The following is a 24,484-nucleotide window of genomic DNA, read 5'->3' on the forward strand; positions in this document are numbered from 1 at the left end:
ATAGGCATTTGAGTCAATTGGAGGTGTACCTGTGGATGTATTTCAAGGCCTACCTTCAAACTCAGTGCATTTTTGCTTGACATCATGGGAAAATCTAAAGAAATCAGCCAAGACCTCAGAAAAAAAATTGTAGACCACCACAAGTCTGGTTCATCCTTGGGAGCAATTTCCAAAAGCCTGAAGGTACCACGTTCATCAGTACAAACAATAGTACGCAAGTGTAAACACCAAGGGACCACGCAGCCTTCATACCGCTCAGGAAGGAGACGCGTTCTGTCTCCTAGAGATTAACATACTTTGGTGCGAAAAGTGCAACTCAATCCCAGAACAACAGCAAAGGACCTTGTGATGATGCTGGAGGAAAAAGGTACAAAAGTATCTATATTCACAGTAAAACGAGTCCTATATCGACATAACCTGAAAGGTCGCTCAGCAAGGAAGAAGCCACTGCTCCAAAACCGCCATAAAAAAGCCAGACTACGGTTCGCAACTGCACATGGGGACAAAGATCGTACTTTTCGGAGAAATGTCCTCTGGTCTGATGAAACAAAAATAGAACTGTTTGGCCATAATGACCATCGTTATGTTTGGAGGAAAAAGGGGGAACTTGCAAGCTGAAGAACACCATTCCAACCGTGAAGCACGGGGGTGGCAGCATCATGCTGTGGGGGTGCCTTGCTGCAGTTCACAAAATAGATGGCATCATGAGGAAGGAAAATGATGTGGATATATTGAAGCAACATCTCAAGACATCAGTCAGGAAGTTAAAGCTTGGTCGCAAATGGCTCTTCCAAATGGACAATGAACTCAAGCATACTTCCAAAGTTGTGGCAAAATGGCTTAAGGACAACAATGTCAAGGTATTGGAGTGGCCATCAGAAAGCCCTGGCCTCAATCCTATAGAACATTTGTGGGCAGAACTGAAAAAGCGTGTGCGAGCAAGGAAGCCTTACAAACCTCACTCAGTTACACCAGCTCTGTCAGGAGGAATGGGCCAAAATTCACCCAACTTATTGTGGGAAGCTTGACCCAAGTTAAACAATTTAAAGGCAATGCTACCAAATACTAATTGAGTGTATGTAAACTTCTGACCCACTGGGAATGTGATGAAAGAAATAAAAGCTTAAATAAATCACTCTGCTATTATTCTGACATTTCACATTCTTAAAATAAAGTGGTGATCCTAACTGACCTAAGACAGGGAATTTTTACTAGAATTAAATGTCAGTAATTGTGAAAAACTGAGTTTAAATGTATTTGGCTATGGTGTATGTAAACTTCCGACTTCAACTGTACATGTCGGTTGTTTTTCTCTAGGATACCTCACAAGACTTGTCTGAAGTCCCCCGGTACCAGTTGAACAAATTAATGGAAGTATATACAGTATGGAGACTGATTAGTGCCAAAAATAAGGGGTTAAATACATGTAAAAATATATATATATATATATATATATATATATATATATATATATTATTGATCTACCTTATACTGTGGCTTGCGAAAGTATTCTCCCCCTTGGCATCTTTCCTATTTTGTTGCCTTACAACCTGGATTTAAATTGATTTTGGGGGGTTGTATCATTTGATTTACACAACATGCCTACCACTTTGAAGATGCAACATATTTTTTACTGTGAAACAAACAAAAAATAAGACAAAAAAACAGAAAACTGGAGCGTACATACAGTGGGGAAAAAAAGTATTTAGTCAGCCACCAATTGTGCAAGTTCTCCCACTTAAAAAGATGAGAGAGGCCTGTAATTTTCATCATAGGTACACGTCAACTATGACAGACCAAATGAGAATTTTTTTCTCCAGAAAATCACATTGTAGGATTTTTTATGAATTTATTTGCAAATTATGGTGGAAAAGAAGTATTTGGTCAATAACAAAAGTTTCTCAATACTTTGTTATATACCCTTTGTTGGCAATGACACAGGTCAAACGTTTTCTGTTAGTCTTCACAAAGTTTTCACACACTGTTGCTGGTATTTTGGCCCATTCCTCCATGCAGATCTCCTCTAGAGCAGTGATGTTTTGGGGCTGTCGCTGGGCAACACGGACTTTCAACTCCCTCCAAAGATTTTCTATGGGGTTGAGATCTGGAGACTGGCTAGGCCACTCCAGGACCTTGAAATGCTTCTTACGAAGCCACTCCTTCGTTTGCCCGGGCGGTGTGTTTGGGATCATTGTCATGCTGAAAGACCCAGCCACGTTTCATCTTCAATGCCCTTGCTGATGGAAGGAGGTTCACTCAAAATCTCACGATACATGGCCCCATTCATTCTTTCCTTTACACGGATCAGTCGTCCTGGTCCCTTTGCAGAAAAACAGCCAAAGCATGATGTTTCCACCCCCATGCTTCACAGTAGGTATGGTGTTCTTTGGATGCAACTCAGCATTCTTTGTCCTCCAAACACGACGAGTTGAGTTTTTACCAAAAAGTTATATTTTGGTTTCATCTGACCATATGACATTCTCCCAATCCTCTTCTGGATCATCCAAATGCACTCTAGCAAACTTCAGACGGGCCTGGACATGCACTGGCTTAAGCAGGGGGACACGTCTGGCACTGCAGGATTTGAGTCCCTGGCGGCGTAGTGTGTTACTGATGGTAGGCTTTGTTACTTTGGTCCCAGCTCTCTGCAGGTCATTCACTAGGTCCCCCCGTGTGGTTCTGGGATTTTTGCTCACCGTTCTTGTGATCATTTTGACCCCACGGGGTGAGATCTTGCGTGGAGCCCCAGATCGAGGGAGATTATCAGTGGTCTTTTATGTCTTCCATTTCCTAATAATTGCTCCCACAGTTGATTTCTTCAAACCAAGCTGCTTACCTATTGCAGATTCAGTCTTCCCAGCCTGGTGCAGGTCTACAATTTTGTTTCTGGTGTCCTTTGACAGCTCTTTGGTCTTGGCCATAGTGGTGTTTGGAGTGTGACTGTTTGAGGTTGTGGACAGGTGTCTTTTATACTGATAACAAGTTCAAACAGGTGCCATTAATACAGGTAACGAGTGGAGGACAGAGGAGCCTCTTAAAGAAGAAGTTACAGGTCTGTGAGAGCCAGAAATCTTGCTTGTTTGTAGGTGACCAAATACTTATTTTCCACCATAATTCGCAAATAAATTCATTAAAAATCCTACAATGTGATTTTCTGGAGAAAAAAATTCTCAATTTGTCTGTCATAGTTGACGTGTACCTATGATGAAAATTACAGGCCTCTCATCTTTTTAAGTGGGAGAACTTGCACAATTGGTGGCTGACTAAATACTTTTTTCCCCACTGTAACTATTCACCCCCCTAAAGTCAATACTTTGTAGAGCCACCTTTTTCAGCAATTACAGCTGCAAGTCTCTTGGGCCCCGTGTAGCTCAGTTGGTAGAGCATGGCGCTTGCAACGCCAGGGATGTGGGTTCGTTTCCCACGGGGGGGCAGTATGAAAATGTATGCACTCATTAACTGTAAGTCACTCTGGATAAGAGCGTCTGCTAAATGACTAAAATGTATGTCTCTATAAGCTACTGGGATTTTTGCCCATTCTTCAAGGCAAAACTGCTCCAGCTCCATCAAGTTGGATGGGTTCCGCTGGTGTACAGCAAACTTTAAGTCATACCACAGATTCTCAATTGGATTGAGGGCTTTGACTAGGCTATTCAAAGACATTTAAATGTTTCCCCTTAAAACACTCGAATGTTGCTTTAGCAGTATGCTTAGTGTCATTGTCCTGCTGGATGGTGAACCTCCGTCCCAGTCTCAAATCTCTGGAAGACTGAAAAAGGTTTCCCTCAAGAATTTCCCTGTATTTAGCGCCATCCATCATTCCTTCAATTCTGACCAGTTTCCCAGTCCCTGCAGATGAAAAACATCCCCACAGCATGATGCTGCCACCACCATGCTTCACTGTTGGTTTTCTCATGGTGATGAGAGGTGTTGGGTTTGCGGCAGACATAGCATTTTTCTTGATGGCCAAAAAGCTCAATTTTTGTCTCATCTGACCAGAGTACCTTCTTCCATATGTTTGGGCAGTCTCCCACATGGCTTTTGGCGAGCACCAAACGTGTTTGTTTAAAGAAAAAAATAAGCAATGGCTTTTTTCTGGCCACTCTTCTGTAAAGCCCAGCTCTGTGGAGTGTACGGCTTAAAGTGGTCCTATGGAGAGATACTCCAATCTCCGCTGTGGAGCTTTGCAGCTCCTTCAGGGTTATCTTTGGTCTCTTTGTTGCCTCTCTGATTAATGCCCTCCTTGCCTGGTCCGTGAGTTTTGGTGGGCGACCATCTCTTGGCAGTTTTGTTGTAGTGCCATTTCTTTCAATTTTTTAATAATGGATTTAAATGGTGCTCTGTGGGATGTTCAAAGTTTCTGATATTTTTTTATAACCCAACCTTGATCTGTACTTCTCCACAACTTTGTCCCTGACCTGTTTGGAGAGCTCCTTGGTCTTCATGGTGCCACTTGCTTGGTGGTGCCTCTTGCTTAGTTGTGTTGCAGACTCTGGGGCTTTTCAGAACAGGTGTATATATACTGAGTTCATGTGACAGATCATGTTACACTTACAGTGAGGGAAAAAAGTATTTGAACCCCTGCTGATTTTGTATGTTTGCCCACTGACAAAGAAATGATCAGTCTATAATTTTAATGGTAGGTTTATTTGAACAGTGAGAGACAGAAAAATAACAAAAAAATCCAGAAAAACACATGTCAAAAATGTTATAAATTGATTTGCATTTTAATGAGGGAAATAAGTATTGACCCCCTCTCAATCAGAAAGATTTCTGGCTCCCAGGTGTCTTTTATACAGGTAACGAGCTGAGATTAGGAGCACACTCTTAAAGGGAGTGCTCCTAATCTCAGTGTGTTACCTGTATAAAAGACACCTGTCCACAGAAGCAATCAATCAGATTCCAAATTCTCCACCATGGCCAAGACCAAAGAGCTCTCCAAGGATGTCAGGGACAAGATTGTAGACCTACACAAGCCTGGAATGGGACCATCGCCAAGCAGCTTGGTGAGAAGGTGACAACAGTTGGTGCGATTATTCGCAAATGGAAGAAACACAAAATAACTGTCAATCTCCCTCAGCCTGGGGCTCCATACAAGATCTCACCTCGTGGAGTTGCAATGATCATGAGCACGGTGAGGAATCAGCCCAGAACTACACGGGAGGATCTTGTCAATGATCTCAAGGCAGCTGGGACCATAGTCACCAAGAAAACAATTGGTAACACACTACGCCGTGAAGGGCTGAAATCCTGTCAAATCTTGGGTGAGAACCTCCTTCCCTCAGCCAGGGCATTGAAAATGGGTCGTGGATGGGTATTCCAGCATGACAATGACCCAAAACACACAGCCAAGGCAACAAAGGAGTGGCTCAAGAAGAAGCACATTAAGGTCCTGGAGTGGCCTTAATGGGATTTCTTAATCCCATAGAAAATCTGTGGAGGGAGCTGAAGGTTCGAGTTGGCAAACATCAGCCTCGAAACCTTAATGACTTGGAGAATATCTGCAAAGAGGAGTGGGACAAAATCCCTCCTGAGATGTGTGCAAACCTGGTGGCCAACTACAAGAAACGTCTGACCTCTGTGATTGCCAACAAGGGTTTTGCCACCAAGTACTAAGACATGTTTTGCAGAGGGGTCAAATACTTATTTCCCTCATTAAAATGCAAATCAATTTATAACATTTTTGACATGCATTTTTCTGGATTTTGTTGTTGTTATTCTGTCTCTCACTGTTCAAATAAACCTACCATTAAAATTATAGACTGATCATTTCTTTGTCAGTTGGCAAACGTACAAAATCAGCAGGGGATCAAATAGTTTTTTTTCCACACAGGTGGACTTTATTTAACTAATTGTGACTTTTGAAGTTAATTGGTTGCACCAGATCTTATTTAGGGGCTTCATAGCAAAGGGGGTGAATACATATGCACACACCACTTTTCCGTTATTTATATTTTAGAATTCTTTGAAATAAGTAGTTTTTTTCATTTCACTTCACCAATTTGGACTATTTTGTGTATGTCCATTACATGTATAAAAATACATTTAAATTACAGGTTGTAATGCAACAAAATAGGAAAAATGCCAAGGGGGATGAATACTTTTGCAAGGCACTGTATCTCTCAGATATAGGACAGACACTTCAGAACTATCTTCCTTTTGATTTTCTTTTGGGACTATCTGTTGTTCCATGTAGTGAATCTGTTATTCAATGCATTTGCATGGGCAAATAGCAGTAAGGCCAACTTAACATTCTCATCAAATATTTTTTAAATATATTTTTTTGATACTTCAAATGGGTCTTAAAATTCTAAATCAAATAGTTAAATGATCCTTGGTATGACCTTCTTAAAACAATTCCATATAGCTTAGCCTGGCAGTGACTCTCAAAAGAACACATACCTTCTCTCTCCTTCACCTCTGACTTCCTGCCCTGCTGAGTCAGCCTGTTTAAAGACCCCACTCATAACGCACATCTCACGGCATCTGGATGCCTAGAGGCCTCATAACTTGACCCCGCTGGGGTTTACTGCAGCCCAACCTCCTGTTATTTAGATATCTTACATCCAAACTGCAGTTCCATCGATACCTGGTATTGCATGAGCCTCGGAATGTTCCAATTCATATTTATACATATCAGTTTTGTATATTCCTCCTGAAACCCATTGACACCCACACCCAGTGGCCAGTTAGTTAGTAGTGGGGTAACCCTGTGAGTAGGTGGGCATGCTATGGAAGCAGCGTGGCTGCAGGCTAGGGCAGAGTGGTGCATCAGGACAACCAGCCCAGCCAGGGTGGGCCAGAGAGGAGGGGGGGGACACACACTGGACCGGACAGGATCAGACCGGACTGTACCTACCCTCCTCTGGTCCTCCAGTTGCTTCAGGGGCTGGTTGGGGTCAAGCTCCTGAGGGTGAGGTGAGTTAGCAGAAAGCAAATCAAGTCCAAAAAGGAAATTAGGGAAAACAAAAACAAAACAAAAGAGGGGTGTTAATACTGTGCACATTAGTCACTTTCCTGACATGCAGGGAACTGTGCCAAATGATATCATGCAGTTAACAGAGAAAAGGTGGGAGGTGTGTTGGGGTGGATGTGGGGTAGGAACGTAACCATGCAGGCTTAGAGTCTGAAAAAATACTAATAACATAAGGTGGCTTGCTGCCGGAACAAAAGGCCATTAATTTAAAACCCTTATCTAAGGATCGCTTTTCATTTGAAACACTTAAGTCGACAATGTTAAACAAGGCTTAAACGTTGCTGCTCACTCCTTTGATGTTGGGTAATTTCAACCAATAAACTGTACAGCTCAGAGTGACTACCTTGTTACTTTGCAGTCGTCGCACAAATGAAACCATGTTAATTACGTATGGTAGCGAGAAGCTGCCAGGGGCAGAAACACAACTCAAGCCATGAGGAAAAAACCCAGCCCTATCCACGTTACATAATGGAGCCAGTGTAGTGTGCTATTAGCACTACGAACACAGTGTAAACCCATGTTCCCATCTGCCATTGAAAAACACCCAGCGCGCAGTTCCAAAACCCTGCAGAAAGAAAGTCAGGAAACTGGACTTCACTCAAAAACCTATGGCGGGATGGAGGGATGAACAGAGGGAGGGAGAGAGGGACAAACGTGTCAGTTCACAGTATTATAAAAAATCCACAGGCTGGAAACATTGGAGTGTGTTAAGTGTGTTTTTGTGAGTCGGCCCTGAAAAAGGAAAGACGCGGGGAGGTGTGATGACTACTGTAATGGAATGTGGCCACCACAACGTAGAGGATAGACAATCTACCATCTACAGTATATTCAACAACAACCCATATGCTGAGGCCCAGGGCCAATATGGGCGTTGAACTCACATCTGCAGCAGGAACTTCAGGCTCAGCCGGCGGAGGGGCCAGCTGATTGGATAGATAGATAAAAGGTCTGGGTTAGTCAAGATGTGGGTTAGACCACAGTTAGTCATGTTGTTGCTCCAAAGAGCAGAACTCTCCCTGAGCAAATTAACCTCAGGCTCTCAGGTCACCTGCCTCACAATGCAAACAGACCGATGCAAGGCCATGCCCGCTTTGCAAAGAAGCTCCCTGCCCGTCTGGCAGGTTACAGTTCATCGGTTGTCCTGTAATGTGCCCGACAGTAATAAAACCGCATGACTCATAGCCAGCCGCGGAGAAGCAAGGGGACAACAAACATGCCCTTATCTAACGTATCTATGCTAAGTTTCTGCTGTTATTGGAGCACTTGTCTGTGTCATCACTATTCTACGCTCCCTGTGTTCACATGCCAATGCTTTCACACAGTTGCTTGCATGGCAAAATTAACACCTTGACATAGGAGAACAAATGTACTGTTTAGTTGTTTATGTGAAAGGATTCGAAATGTCATGTTCTAACATGAAGGACATGAAGGACTAAGGACAAATCAGACTTGAAGGACAAAGGACAAATCAGACTTGCAGATATGGCTTTTAGTGATATGACGGAAGTACACCACATTAACAAAAGTATGTGGACACCTGCTAGTCGAACATCTCATTCCAAAATCATGGGCATTAATATGTAATAGGTCCCCCCTTTGCTACTATAACAGCCTCCACTCTTCTGGGAAGGCTTTCCACTAGATGTTGGAACATTGCTACAGGTACTTGCTTCCATTTAGCCAGAAGAGCATTAGTGAGGTCGGGCACTGATGTTGGGCGACTAGGCCTGGCTCGCAGTTGGCGTTCCAATTCATCCCAAATGTGTTCGATGGGCTTGAGGTCAGGGCTCTGTGCAGGCCAGTAAAGTTCTTCCACACCGATCCAGAATGTCATTGTATGCTGTAGCGTTAAGATTTCCCTTCACTGGAACTAAGGGGCCTAGCCCGAACCATGAAAAACAGCCCCATACTATTATTCCTCGTCCACCAAACTTTACAGTTGGCACTATGCATTCGGGCAGGTAGCGTTCTCCTGGCATCCACCAAACCTAGATTAGTCCGTCGGACTGCCAGATGGTGAAGCACGATTCATCACTCCAGAGAACGCATTTCCACTGCTCCAGAGTCCAATGGCGTCGAGCTTTACGCCACTCCTGCCGACACTTGGCATTACGCATGGTGATCTTAGGCTTGTGTTTGGCTGCTCGGCCATGGAAACCCATTTCATGAAGCTCCTGAAGAACAGTTCTTGTGCTGACGTTGCTTCCAGAGGCAGTTTGGAACTCGGTAGTGAGTGTTGCAACCGAGGACAGACTATTTTTACGTGCTACGCGCTTCAGCACTCGGCTGTCCCGTTCTGTGAGCTTGTGTGGCCTACCATTTCGCGGCTGAGCCGTTGTTGCTCCTAGACGTTTCCGCTTCACAATAACAGCACTTACAGTTGACCGGGGCAGCTCTAGCAGGGCAGAAATATGACAAACTGACTTGTTGGAAAGGTGGCATCCTATGACGGTGCCACGATGAAAGTCACTGAGCTCTTCAGTAAGGCCCTTCTACTGCCAATGTTTCTCTATGGAGATTGCATGGCTGTGTGCGAGATTTTATACACCTGTCAACAACGGGTGTGGCTGAAATAGCCGAATCCACTAATTTGAACGGGTGTCCACATACTTTTTATATATATAGTGTATTAGTGATACAGTGCATAATAATACATGCAAATTAAAACAACATGATGCATGATTACAAACATCACAAATAATAAAAACTAACACCTCAGCTGAGACTCATAGTCAATGTTTGGCAAAGCGATCAAGAAGAAAATATACATTTTATTTTCCGTGGCTGACTGCTAATATGAAATGCTTGCTTGAACACCTTGTTAAAAAGAACCTTTAGAAGGAGAGAGACTGAGTAGACGCATGTGGTACATTGAAATGGTGCAAAGTGAAAAGGCAGAGAGACAGATAGAAAGACCACAGTGGGGTTGACTCTGCCCCAGTAACCCAGTCATGCTGACTGAGTAATTGTGAGACTAGACAAGAATGTCCCATCATCAGGCCCCTCTTTACATAAAACATCAGGAATATCCACAGGAAAAAGGATGATGCATGCAAACAAGGCTCAAAGGTGTCTAATTCAATTAAAGCACAACGTCATAGAGTTAATTTCAAGTGCATTTCCCATTCGTCAACATTTTGAGTGGTGGAGAATGACAATCATTCCGGTCCTCATCGGAACCGATTGGTCTTCCATGTTCCAGTGAGCTGAAGGCTGGGGTCAACCTGCCCCAGTATCTGTGTTAGAGATGAGTATGACGTGCCTCCTCTAAAACGCCCAGGAAGCTCCGATTCAAACTCCAATTAGACAGCTCTGCAAGCGTTATAATGTCAAAATACATGAGTTACTCACCGAATATGTGAGTTTTGCTGAGCAACTATCGTCATATACTCCCATTACGGCCGGTCTGTACTTCTAAAAAAGGTCTAAATAAACATATACAAGCACGCACAGGTCAGAAGTCTTCAACAGCTCAATTCATTTGAGGTGCCGTAGAGCAATTTTTTCGGTTGCTTGTACATTTTTATTTATACCTTTTTTAGAAGTACATACCGGGCGTAAATAGAGTAAATGAAGATAGTTGCTCAGCAAAACTCCATATTTGGTGAGTAACGAATGTATTTTGACATTCAAACACTTAGGATTATGTCTAATGGGAGTTTGAATCTGAGCTTCCTGGGCGTTAGAGACATCTTGAACACACAGTTACTGGGGCAGGGTCGCCCATAATTTCCCCATGGAACTGCTGGCATCAGCCCTAGACAGCTGGACCCATGACTGCCAACATTGGTTCTACCGGTAAGTTTTCTCAGACTGTATGACGTCGACTATATAGCGGCATAGTGGGCTGAATCACTACAAACATAAGGTCATCTGTAAGTTACTGCCACATTTCAGCAACCACAGAGGTTCCACCGGTCTCTACACTTGTCTCAGGGTGTGCCTCAAAGGTCTGGAGTCAGAATCACACCAACCCCTTCTTCCTGTTTTATATAACCTGCCTGGCCTTTCGTCTAGTGACAGGTCATCGGCACCCCAGCAACAACTACCTGTCCCTGCCCCCATCCCCCGCTGATCCCCCTCATATCCCCTAGCATGGAAGATTACAGCCTAGAGATAGGCAGATAGAGGGAGAGGATAATCATAGGGGATAAAGGGGGGAGGACAGAGAGATGATTTCCTTTGTTCTTGTCTGACACCATTACATCAGTGGCCTTCCCTGGACCAGTAGTGGTTCTGAAACAGTTAACAGGTGTAGGATGTGCAGTGCCCCACATTCCTGCCCTCCCCTGCCCCGCTCCCTTGCTCGCCCCAGCGCCACCCAACACGAGGCACTGCCAGTCTCTCAGTAAACAGCGCCGCTGCACTTTTACTGGCAATTACTGCTGAAGGTCACATCAGTAGAGAGTCTGAATTCCAGGGGAAAAAATAACACTAGCTCTTATGTAACCACTGCTTGAGAGCTGGCGGGAGCCCAAGAATCGTGCAGGACGAAGGCAGGCTACATGGAAACTGGGACATAGCTGCACGGCCAGCAGAAATGCCTATAGTTCCCCCTGTTGGAGGAGATCAGAGAAACAACCAGGGTCCCCTCACCTCACATACACTGCAGCGGCTCTGAGGATAGCTGAGGACAAGCAGGGACATACTGAGGCAGAGAGGACACCAGCACTGAGTGATGCAGAACAGCCATGAGGGGAGAGAAGAGGGAGAGACTAAGAGAGAAAAAGATTGGTAGAGAGAGAGAAATAGAGAGGGGGACAGAGAGAGTGAGTTTGCCAGGGATAATGAGACTATAGCGATCAGCTGACACGGACACACACAGTGAGGAAAGGGAGTGAAAGAGACACACAGACCGCCGTGCTCTCTACTGCATAGAAATTATCTCCATGAAATAACCCCCCTTAGGCACAGAACATATTGCCAACCTAAAGCCATATCTCTGCTCTCTGTTGATCCTATTGCATCATCCCCACCCCCCTGACACCAACACACACAGACACAAACAGACAGACACACATGATCAGCCCTACAGTACCCAGTGCTTCCCAGATGAATAGGTAGAGTAGTGTTCTATATGGCAGGCCTCTCCTGTAGCCGGGGTACGCCACAGAGGAGCTGGCATGCCGGGCAGAGCAGAGATGCAGGCTGAACACAGGGCTTATTTAACAGCTAACTGACAGACAGCCCAGTGCTGCTGCTGCTGTTTCTGCCGCGGAGGGGAAGTGTGGGCTTTGGATCAGCATTGGGTCTGGGACACCGCGTCCCACAGGGGGCCCCTCCTGGGTCCATGCACGTGCCGGATGTGTCGGTGGGGTGTGCACATTCTTCAGACACTACGAATGGCAAGGGTCTGTTCAGACAACAAAGAAGTAGTCTATCTGTTCGCTCCCTTTCTTAGGAGGGGAAGCAGCCGGGGATTTCCATCACTGGATAACACTGAGGGAAGGAATGAAGGGAGGAATGGAGTGAGGAATGGAGGGAGGAAATAGAGATAGAAGACACTCATGTGAGCATGTGACCTCCTGGCAGACATACAGCTCAGAGCGTAGACTCTCCAACGGTCATTCTCTCCAACGGTCAGCGTAACTGATATCTGTGTTTACCTCTCCTTCTTATCAGTCTCTCTCTCACTCCCTTGTTTGCTTTCCTTTTTTTCTGAAAGGAAGTTAGTTTCTACTGCTGTAACTCATTACTTTATTGTACACGTGCTCATTTACTGGACAATAAAAGTTGTGACTAGATGTTGTTGTGACCAAAAAGATAACTACAGTAATACTGCAACTAATACTAAACCTTCTAAAAAGGTTAAAAAAAAACAATACAATCTGTGGTTGAAGGCTGTGCTCTTAAATGTCATACCTTCTCAAGGTAGGCTTTGGTCAATGGGGTGTCCTGTACAGTCTGGTGCTTTGACGTTGATAAGGGGAATAATAATAATAGAACCACTTCTGAGCAAGAGAGGTGTTCTGTTCTATGACATCAGTCAGAATGTGGTGCCACATTAGCCACTCCCATATGGCACTGTCCCCAGGCTTTCTGAAAGTCCCCTGACAGACGCAGTACAAGATGAAAGGGAAGAAAGAGGATATCTGCAGTTTCCACTTCCTCTAGGGCACGCACAGACACACTCCCTGATGTACATATATAATACACACGTGCAAAGCAAGCACACCTGCGCACACGAACACTCCGCTACCCTCTATGGATGTGGGGATGATCTGGTTTCCACCACTACATTTAAGGGATAGTTCCATGTGTATAAATACTCACACACCTGCTGTGGTAATGGTGGTGGGGTGCTTAGGGGCAACCACCCTGCCCCAGTCCCTCTGACCCCCCTCCAAAGAGAGACTGGGTATGATCAACACCCCAATACCAACCCTCCCTTGGCCCCACCCCCCCTCGCTGCTCCCCCCGCAAGCCAAACCCTGGGCGTTGGCTCTTCATATCCTGCCTCTATTCAGATAAACTACCACTCTATCTAGCTTCAGTTCTGTGAGGAGAAAGTGGTGAATTAAGCTACAAACCGAATTTAACTTGTTTCAATGTTGCTTGCAGTTTGCACATAAAATATCTCCACTTTTCCCATTCAGAGGATTTATAAATATACTATATGGCGTAGCACTGCAAATGACTGGAAATGTCAAGTGACACAGTGCATAGAACACAACAAGAAAATAAAAATGAATAAATGCAATGTACACATGGTGAAAGGAATGGCACCATTAGGTATTTCACCACAGAAGTTCCAAAGATGCTAGGGCTAGTAAGTACATCATTATGACTGAACCACAACGCCATCACCATGTTCCAGTTTTTATGTCCTAAATGGCTACATCCACTGACATGTAGATTCGTTTTGAAATTGTGCGTTGTGGTCTGTCATTACACTCTGTGTGCACGTTTTCCTAAAATAAAAGATTCACAATGTGCAAGTCCAGTCTGAAAAGACACACTACCTCTGACACACTCATACAATATAAGTGTGCCTCTCAGTACACCACGACCAGCAACTAAACTTCAAGCAGATGACTACAATAAAGACACATAGCAGTATGGCAAGCTTGCAACAGTACCAGACAGTGCTTAGCATGCTAGTGGTGGCACAGTTACACAGTACAACACACGGCAACTGGCAGCTACTCTGACAGGCACAGAGAGAGCATGGGGAAGAGTTCACTGGGGTCAGCAGCACATAAGACAGCAAAACTTCTTGCACAGGCGCATCTAGCTACACCACTAGCATGAGACAGAAATCAAACGAAAGAAGGAAAATTATCAACCTCAGCCACATCCATCTCATCATCAAAGGCAATGTGCTGGAAGAGAAGAGTATTGAGGCAGAGTTAGTAGAGCTGGGTTAGGAAGAGGGGAGGCAGCTGGAAACAGACAAACAGTCGGTCAGAAACACACACCATGTCAGTTAACCAGTTAGTAAAAACACGCAGGTTACTACATCTCAAAGCAGTGGTCAGTATCAACAGAACAGCAGAGAGAACAAAGGGCTTTATTCAGAGATTAGTACAGAGAGTCATTGGCACATAAATGGTGTATTAGTGTTTATGGTGTATTAGTGTTTAAGTTAAATTAGAGCATGCTGGTACTGTTAACGTGTGTACATTATCTATCCCCAACAGCCAGACATGGACACGTCATTTTCAGAGGGACGCTGATCTGTTGTTGTTTATGCATGTCTCAGTGTGTGATTATGAATAGCATGGAGGATACCGTATACACACACCCTTGGCATCTTATTCCTGCAGAAGGGCAACTGCTACTGTAGGTTATAAACCAAACCAAAAGACTCATCCCATCCATCACAGACCTGATGTACACCCAGTATCATCTGGGGGAGGGCACAGGGCAGCAGAGGAAAACTGAACCTCCAACTCCATCTTTGCTCTTAACCCCTGACCTCTGCACTGACCTCTGCACTGACCTCTGCAAAGAGCTACAGAATACTAGGCCTCCTAGCAGCACTCTGTTTCCTCTCATGATAAACCCCAGTGTAGAGAGAACCAGGTGAGTATTGTGAGGTGGTAAAAAGGGCCATATTAGTGTAGGTAGCTACCTTCTCCCCATAGCCACGGTCTTTGGTCATCATCTCCCTCAGAGTCTGCAGCACCTTGATACACAGCCGCTCCTCGTTCTCCTCCAGCAGCTGCTTGGTGTGTTTGATGAGCCTGGTCAGAGGTCAGAGGACAGGGACATGTGGATCACACATACTGCACTGTACAGAACTGTATACCACAACAACAACAAAAACACTTCAATGGTAACAAACCCTGATTTCAGAGAGCTTCTACTACAGTAATTACTGTTAAGCTTGTAGTTTAGAGATGAGGGTAAATGTCTTCTTGACATAATCCTAATTGATTGGCTTCATTTATTATTGGGTGTAAATGTTTGGGTAGAGATTGACCTCACGTGTAAAATGGTTGGCTAGAGATTGACCTCACGTGGGTCTTAGAGCTGTCAATCAGGTGCTGTGTTTTACTGTATTCGTGGTTAGGAGCCTTTCAGTCCAAATTATCAATCCTGTATACGAGTTATGTGCTGAAGCTTCAATGAAAACCAGTAGACCCAATCTCTTCCTGTAGACCTAATCTCCTCCTGGCATACAGGCTTTCCATAAAGGTCCCATTGTATTCTACACATTGCGGCTAGTACTGTACTGTATTGCCTTTGTACTGTAAGTCAGTGTCCTGAATCAGTGTGAACTGGTGGTGTCTCACGTGCTACTCCACACATGAATCCCCCCTCCCTGCGGCCCTTTACAGTAGGCTAATCCCTGAGCCGGCACCTGTTCAAAGAGCACAGACACCCACACTCACGCCCTATTTTCCAATCTCAGCCCTTATCAAGCACAACACACACAGGAGTGGCCTGGCCTGTGTGTGGAAGGCAGGCTGGGAGGGAGGGAGGGAGCACTGTTTGAGGGAGCCAGAGCTCCAGCAGGCTCAGGGTAGGACATGTGAAAACAAAGCCCTGGGTCACTACCGTACTTAGCCTGTTTGGAGCGGCACGCCCTGCTCAATTATGAATTCAGTTACTGTGTACACTTACATGGGAAATGTGTCCCAACTCTAGATACAGTACAACAGGTACAGTATGAAAGAGCTGCATCAGGTTAACACAATGCATTCCTCAACACTGAGACAGTATCAGGAGACTGTACAGACTTTCCAGTCAAAATACAGCTAGGTCATTTTCTAGTGGATTAACCCTTATTTGGTCTATAACTGCTTCGGAAGAAATGGCTACATTTCAAAGAAAATTGGAGACTGTGGTTCATCACTGGACGTGGCAAGAGGCAGGTCGATTGTTATTAAACTTGTCAGGGATGTGGGTGGCTTGCCGTGGTTTGTGGGTACTGGAGTCTTACTTGGAGATGAAGCCACCGCTCTCACATTTTCTGCGGGCGTCTGTGTTCTCCGGGAACAGCAGCTCAGGGCGATGCAGCACGTCCACCAGGACAGACAGCTCAGCTTGGACCAACGGACGCAGACGGTCCTCCAGGGCTGACACTATGTCCTACAACACAAAGCAGAGCAGAGGACAGGCACGGTTAGAGGGGTAACAGAACAGAGATAGTACACAAACAGGGCACAGGCAAACTCAGGGCATTGGCACACTGAGTGTTAAACCAGGGGTAGTTCTAGACTGATCCCAACTGAACTGTCTCTATGAGATTGGTGCCTGGGTGCCAGCCCCTACTGTTGAAGTCCTGCCCAAACAGGGTACAGGGAAGCTGAAAAAACATGCTGGTGAATTCTGTGACCTTATTGTCTCAGACTGCTCACTCGACTAATGTATAAAAGCAGAAGTGAACCATGGTTTACCAAAAACCTCCATTAAAATAGACCAATACCGCTCCCCTCACCCCCGCTACATATCCCCATGAGTCAGAGTCATCATCAACTCCATGGAAATATGCAAACCGATACAGTTGCACCATACTGTCTGTTGATGTAGACACGGACTTGTGTAGGAGGGAGGGAAGGAGGGAGGGATTCTGGTAGAGTTACTGTAAACAGTATGGTGGCTGCAAAGAAATTGCAACAAACTTAGCGTTAACTTTCTTGGGAATTACAAGTCTTTCTTTTACTATTGCACTTCCATGCATTCCATTTCTGGATTGGCCAATTGATCTGGAGTTCCAAAACCTCAGCACCTGAAGTCATGGGTCATTTCCCCAACAACAGAAGCAGGATGTTATTGAATTCAAAATCCTAATGAAACTGATTCCCTGTATCAAATGTTGTCAGAACTAGGCTTGAACCCACTGTTAGATGCAAAGCTACAGTAAACGTTAGTTCCTCAACATATTCCTGAGTCTCACCTGTAGCCTCTCTATGATGTTCCTGTAGCTGACGGACGTGGTCAATATGAAGTCTCACCTGTAGCCTCTCTATGATGTTCCTGTAGCTGACGGACGTGGTCAATATGAAGTCTCACCTGTAGCCTCTCTGTGATGTTCCTGTAGCTGACGGACGTGGTCAATATGAAGTCTCACCTGTAGCCTCTCTATGATGTTCCTGTAGCTGACGGACGTGGTCAATATGAAGTCTCACCTGTAGCCTCTCTATGATGTTCCTGTAGCTGACGGACGTGGTCAATATGATGTCTCACCTGTAGCCTCTCTATGATGTTCCTGTAGCTGACGGACGTGGTCAATATGAAGTCTCACCTGTAGCCTCTCTGTGATGTTCCTGTAGCTGACGGACGTGGTCAATATGAAGTCTCACCTGTAGCCTCTCTATGATGTTCCTGTAGCTGACGGACGTGGTCAATATGAAGTCTCACCTGTAGCCTCTCTGTGATGTTCCTGTAGCTGACGGACGTGGTCAATATGAAGTCTCACCTGTAGCCTCTCTGTGATGTTCCTGTAGCTGACGGACGTGGTCAATATGAAGTCTCACCTGTAGCCTCTCTGTGATGTTCCTGTAGCTGACGGACGTGGTCAATATGAAGTCTCACCTGTAGCCTCTCTGTGATGTTCCTGTAGCTGACGGACGTGGTCAATATGAAGTCTCACCTGTAGCCTCTCTATGATGTTCCTGTAGCTGACGGACGTGGTGACGGAGTCCCTCCTGGGGGCATTCTTGGCTGAGAGCCTCCAGCTCAGGATGGACTTGGTGACCACGTTGTTGGACTTGACAAACAGGTTGTTCACCTGGCTGTCCAGGTCCACAGGGATGGCAATGGCTCTGCTCTTGGCTGTGTGCAATGAAACAGCAGGATGCGAACTTAAGAAGGGTGCTCGTTTAACAATAGTTTAAAAAGTTGTTGAAATATTATATATATATATTTTTTAGATGATAGATAAAATGAGCTCATTGGATTTATTTCTCACACTTTATCAAGACAGTGTTTGGGCAACAGTTGGAGGCCAAGTGCAGGTATCTTACCCACATCAGACAGCACCTTGATACAGGCCTCAACTGAGGCCTTCTGAGTGGGGGTGAGCCAGTTACAGTGGAACACCCTAAACACCCCCTGAAGGAGCTGAACGAACACCGGCTGGCGAGTCTGAGGGAAAGAGAAAAAGAGAGAGAGCGAGAGAGAGATAGAGAGCCGATAGAGACAGACAGGAAGAAAGTAGAGAAGATATGTGAGGAGAGAAGACGTCACAAGATGAGTCAGAGGCTACACATTAGCCAAATCTAACATCCCCAGTGGTGATCAACAAAGGCTTTTGTGGTTTATCACAGACCATATCTCTGAAACCCAGTTTCACCAATGTGAGGGTGCTCTCAGACACAAACGGGTCATGTTCAGCAGGGAGAAACCAGAGAAAAGTTTGAAAGGTATTACCTGAATGCTAATTTATGTATTCTGTTTCAAAGCGTTTTATATTATACACCTACAGTAGGTAAGAGGGTCTAACACTTCTAGTATGCCTGTTGGTTATCACCAGAAACAGCTCAGGTCCCAACCAGGCCTAATGCACCAATGTCTAATACATACAGTATCACCACTACCACCAGGACCTAACAACACCCTGTAAGCAAGCTGAACACAAACCTACAGCACAACATATACCTCGGTTATCTTTCCCAGAACGCTCGCCTGTCATGGGAGAGAAGGTAATTAATATTATCATTCGGCGCTTCACATAAATTGTGTACATGTGTATTACTGTAAGTGTATGGGGATGTGGGATGGTTTTTAAGAGTGAGAAAATAACTACGAGAGAAACAAATCCTAATAAGGTCTAATGGGAGTGAAACTATTCCTGCAAAACAGGAAACCCAATTCCTAACAGGCTAATCTAGCATTGGTATTACTAGCCTACGCCAGGAGTGGTTGTAAAAGCCATTGAGTGAAGTGGACAAGTCTTTCAAGAAAAGCAGTGGGCTACTCCATCACACGGCACACCTCCCAACCTCTTTAGGCTACAGTAGACCAGAGTGATTGACCATTCTCTACTTGCTGTTTGCAACCACATCCCAGCAGTGATGTCATCTTGCGAAACAAAGATCTGGGAAGGAACTCAGGGGAGGACTAAAGACACCAGCATCTGTGAAGGGTTCTTGGAAAGTGCTGACTCAGTTCCATACGAAATGTATTGCTAGTCTAGGAGTGCTGGTAAGGAACACACCCAGGGGACACGAAACAAACCACAGCCGGACATTTACCCATACTTACATACACTTGACGCGCCACCTATTTGAAGCAAAATGTAATATGTTACATGATAAATGTAAGTGTGTTGAGCCTTTGGGGATAATGTTTCTTCCACACAGACAAATAATTCATAAATGCCCATTATGAAACGATAAGTCAACACATATCACTATCAACAGAAAATTATTGATAACCAGATTTCACCTGACAACGCAGATTATCCATCATTAAACTGCTTGGATTGTGACATGTTGTGTGTTATGGTGGTTATTTAAGTAATGTGTTGTTTTGTAGCCGTGGTTACCTGCAGACTGGTGCTCTGGTCAGAGAAGGGCGAGCTGAAGAAGGTGGTGACGATGCTCATGACCGTCTCTGTCACATATCCCTCATGAACCGTGTCTGCATGCTTCCTGTCACTGGTGTTGTTGCACACCTACAGACAGCAGACACAGATATACATGGTTCACTGGATCACACTTCTTCCCTTAAAACATTTCAAAGACTCCAGTCACACAAGTCACAGACTGTTCTCTCTGCTACTGCATGGCAAGCAGTACTGGAGCACCAAGTCTGGGACCAAAAGGCTCCTTAACAGCTTCTACCCCCAAGCCATAAGACTGCTGAACAGTTCATCAAATGGTTACCTGTACTATTTACATTGACCCCCTTATTTTATTATGATTTGTTGCTCTGACTCTCTTGCACAGGCTCGATGTACACTCACTGGACCTAACCACACACTCACACATACTACACTGACACTCCAACACACACACACACACACACACACACACACACGCTGCTGCTACTCTCTGTTTATTATCTATGAATAGTCACTTTACCCCTACTTACATGTAAATATTAACTCAATTACCTTGACTAACCCGTATCCCTGTACATTGACTCGGTACCGGTACCCCTTGTTTATAGCTTCGCTATTTTTATTTTATTGTTTTCCTATTTAGCACATTTCTCTTACCATTTTAAAACTCTGCATTGTTGGTTAAGAGCGCGTAAGTAAGCATTTCACGGTAAGGTCTACACCTGTTGTTTTCTGCATATGACAAATACAATTTAATTTGATTTGCATCCTCAGAAAAAAAAAGAGGACAGAATATCCTTACTCCACCAGGCTGTGATCACACACTGTCTCTCAGCATAAGACACTGTCTCTCAGCATAACACACTGTCTCTCAGCATAACACACTGTCTCTCAGCATAACACACTGTCTCTCAGCATAACACACTGTCTCTCAGCATGACTCTCCCAGAAGAAAAAATAAGGGTTGCAAAATTCCCCAGTTTTCCATAAACCCTGGTTGGAGGTTCCAGATTCCCTGCTATTTCCCTCCTCATTCTGGGAATGCTTCAACTGGGATTTCTGGAAAACCTGGGGAAAACCGTAACACTTTATTTGGAGAGTCTCCCTGTAGAATGCTTAACAAACTATCAACAAGCTATCAGTAATATGTCACCTGCATGTCTATTGACTAGCCATAAGATGTGTGATTATTTACCCTGCATATGTCCACCAGGAAGTTCTCAAAGAGCTTCCACATGTGATTGCTGGTGTAGATCTCCTTCATCTCCACCTCTGTGTCCACGTAGCAGTGATTCAGGAAGTTGATGTAGGCTATCTTCACCTGGAGAGAAAGGTCAGAATTAAAGGGCGACGGCACTTTGTGAATTGGCCTCGTTTTGAAGATTGCTCATTAAGAAATGCTAGAGGCCTGAAGCCAAAGGAGAAGCCAAATGAGAGTCTTGGTGGTGGGCTTTGATATGGGTGTGTAATGTTTGCATATTATAAACTGGGTGGTTCAAGCCCTGAACGCTGATTGGTTGACAGCTGTGGTATATCAGACCGTATACGACGGGTATGACAAAACATTTATTTTTACAGCTCTCTTATTAATCTAAGATAAATCAAGAAATCTGTAATTAAAATTTAGACATTTTTGCCGAGGAGGTCTAACTTAGGTGTTTGGTGCAGTATTTCTCAAGTAAAAAAATGTGCATGAAAAACTAGTCAGTGCACTCCATACAGTCTATCGAGTCGAGAAGGTCTGGCTACGCACTTAGGACTGATTTCTGAGAACAATAACACGTCTATAATATCATCTGCAAGCTTTCAAACTATCGTAAATAAAGCACAAGCTACACGCTGTTTATCAGTTCCCAAAATCACTTGGCAGCTAGCTAAGTTTCAACTCTGTGATTGTCAATGAAGCTAGCAAGTAGTAGCTAGCAGGTACATTGAGCAGCCAGGCCACAATCAGCTTATCAAGTCACTGGGGAGTGGCAACGTGTGTGCTTCGGTGCCGTTTTGTTTTTTACAACTTTCTCACGATCTATTACCAGAGTGTGCATCTGTCTGGCAGCGTTTCATAGAGAATCATGTTAAAAAATAGACACAAGATGCTTGCGAATGCCTGGGGTTTGGAACATTGACAGGTTGCAGTTGGGATACAAGTGTGCTCTGATTGTCTCAATTCAAATTTTGTCCCCAAAAAGTGGCAGACTCGAGTCATTGACACTATCAAACACATCACCAAGTGGCCACTCCATCAAGGGCTTAGGGCCAAGGGTTATTCAACATAACATTGGTGACGTGTTGTCTTATGTAAACAAGTCTGAGGCGCTGCGTAATAGCAAGGTCTGTCTCACTTCCTGGAGGTTCTGGCTGCTAGAATAGGATAGAGCGCAATCAGCACAGCTGCTTCTCTCGAGTTAGTGGGAACTGGGCAAGTGGGAATGATCGTAATCCATACCCAACACTCCAGTAGTAGTGACGAACTCACTTACAAAACTCTGTTTTAGACGAGACTGACTTTATGACCAAAATGATCCTATTTACACTTTGCAGTCAATTTTGACACTATAATTTTTTCTGACTCATATCTATGCCACATAGGCAGTTTAAAATCAGAAAAGTTGGTTCTAAGGGGCAGTTGACCTTTAACAACTTTAGAGTTGCCTAAGTACAGAACATCATTATTCTCAAGAGCCCAGAATGATAACTTAGCCTAACTTGCTTCAAGAAGCATCTGTTCAGATGAGTTCCATAATATACAAATAGGGCTCATCATATCTTTCCGGCAGTCTACCCTGCTTGCCTGTTGGCCCAACCGACATTCACTCACCTCAGGGATGCAGTCCTCGTGGGTGACCACCCTCACTATGTCGTCCAGAGGCAGCAGAGAGTTACACTTGATCTCTGTGTAGACGTTCTTTCCCTCCGTGCAGACAGCCAGCAGCTCTACCAGGTGGATGTGGTACCTCAGAGGACTGTTCTGATCCATGCGGTCCCGTTCTGAGCGCATCATCGTGACCAGGGTCTGGAAGGACGCACGATCATTGTAGAACACCAGCGCGTCCTCGCCTGAGTTCACCAGCTGAGCAGAAGGAAGACAGATGCACTGATCAAATGCTACTGACATGATATCAAATCAAAATCAAATCAAACTGTATTTGTCACATGCGCCGAATACAACAGGTGTAGACCTTACAGTGAAATGCTTACAAGCCCTTAGCCATCAATGCAGTTAAGAAAAAAATGTGTGTTAAAGTATTTACTAAATAAACTGAAGCAAACAATAAAGAAAAAAAAAGAAAAAAAGAAAAATAACCAACAATAAAATAACAGTAACGAGGCTACTGGTACAGAGTCAACGTGCGGGGGCACAGGTTAAAAGAGGTAAAATGTATAGATTTGATTTATAGATTTGAATGCATGTTTTGTTTGGGTAGTATTGCATGCTTATATTACAGAAATGCATAGTGTGTTTCATTTGCATTATAATCATGCGTGCACTGCAATTATGCTGTCCCACCTCAGCCATGACGGTGTCCTGACACTTCTTGATGAACTTGTTCTCGGCCTTGACGATGGTCTGCAGGAATTTGAGGTATTGAACATGGCGGCCGTGCGTCTCGGTGCAGTGGACAAAGTGCTGCACCACGCGCTCGTTGATCTCACTGCACAGCTGGAAGTTATTCATGAAGATGTGCTGCATGGTGATTGCCTCCAGAATCTGAGGAGAAAGAGAAGCATTAAACTAGCTGCTTTATTGGCATGGGAATGATGGAGTACCACTGGTTCTTCCCAGCCCAGCGCCAACCCTTGCCCGAGGAGAGTCCACTCACCCCTGGGTTGAGGAACAGGTTGATGTGCTTGTGCAGCAGGATCTGGTTCTGCTGGTTCCCTGCACAGAAGTTCTGGAGGAACTCATGGGCCAGCTTCATGATCTCCTGCATGCGGACATCCTCACCCTAAAGTGTTCATCACAAGTACAGACAGACACACAACCAAAGAGCTGCAGTTTTCATTCAAACCTTCCACAAATGTCATTGTTGACCTCGTAATTGTCCAAGTCTATGACATGCATCCTCTATTGCTTGCTTCATGCCTTTTTAGTCGCTCTCTCTAACGCATGAGGTGATGAGAGTATAGGTCTGGCCCATCCTATCTTCCAGTACCTTCTCATAGGGGATCTGCAGTAGTTCCAGCACCACACTGTGGGCTCCCATGTTCCTCAGTAGTCTCTGCTGCTGCTTCTTACTCTTCTTCCCTGACGCTCCCTCCTGGACACACAGCTTGCTGAGCCGCAGCAGGATCTGAACAGAGGGGATGACAGAAGGGGCTCAGAGACTGACTGCCTCATTCATATCTGATCAATGACCGTATCTAAACGGGTGAAGGCAATGACTCCTTACAGTGTGTGATGGAACAATGAGAGAAAATTAAGAAGATGTTACCTCTTTCATAACCCTGTAATTGTAACTGCTGGTGGTTTCCGTCTTCTTTTTGTCTGAGCCGCCTGAATCCCCCTGCACATGGACCGAGTTAGAATGAGAGCTTGTTCATATTCATGTGAA

At 44.7% G+C, this 24,484-nt stretch overlaps 1 protein-coding gene across 8 annotated transcripts in view; it reads right to left on the minus strand.

Moving 5' to 3' along the window:
* LOC121575032 (inositol 1,4,5-trisphosphate receptor type 1) overlaps positions 1 to 24,484 on the minus strand; it is a 145,767-nt gene that overhangs the window by 71,025 nt on the left and 50,258 nt on the right. For 5 of the 8 annotated variants that reach the window (XM_041887806.1, XM_041887805.1, XM_041887804.1 and 2 more), the window contains exons 29-42: positions 24,365 to 24,436; positions 24,086 to 24,223; positions 23,753 to 23,878; positions 23,440 to 23,640; positions 22,750 to 23,001; positions 21,127 to 21,252; positions 19,914 to 20,042; positions 18,391 to 18,511; positions 18,018 to 18,199; positions 16,365 to 16,513; positions 15,051 to 15,162; positions 14,263 to 14,298; positions 7,858 to 7,899; positions 6,860 to 6,907 (exon numbers count right to left, since the gene is read on the minus strand). In XM_041887806.1, coding sequence (XP_041743740.1) covers positions 6,860 to 6,907; positions 7,858 to 7,899; positions 14,263 to 14,298; positions 15,051 to 15,162; positions 16,365 to 16,513; positions 18,018 to 18,199; positions 18,391 to 18,511; positions 19,914 to 20,042; positions 21,127 to 21,252; positions 22,750 to 23,001; positions 23,440 to 23,640; positions 23,753 to 23,878; positions 24,086 to 24,223; positions 24,365 to 24,436 — 1,734 coding nt within the window. The remainder of the gene's footprint in view (positions 1 to 6,859; positions 6,908 to 7,857; positions 7,900 to 14,262; positions 14,299 to 15,050; positions 15,163 to 16,364; positions 16,514 to 18,017; positions 18,200 to 18,390; positions 18,512 to 19,913; positions 20,043 to 21,126; positions 21,253 to 22,749; positions 23,002 to 23,439; positions 23,641 to 23,752; positions 23,879 to 24,085; positions 24,224 to 24,364; positions 24,437 to 24,484) is intronic. The other 3 variants (XM_041887810.1, XM_041887809.1, XM_041887807.1) reach the window with 1 other exon arrangement.

Source organism: Coregonus clupeaformis, chromosome 10, assembly GCF_020615455.1.
Source record: "Coregonus clupeaformis isolate EN_2021a chromosome 10, ASM2061545v1, whole genome shotgun sequence".
NCBI classification, from domain to species: Eukaryota; Metazoa; Chordata; class Actinopteri; order Salmoniformes; family Salmonidae; genus Coregonus; species Coregonus clupeaformis.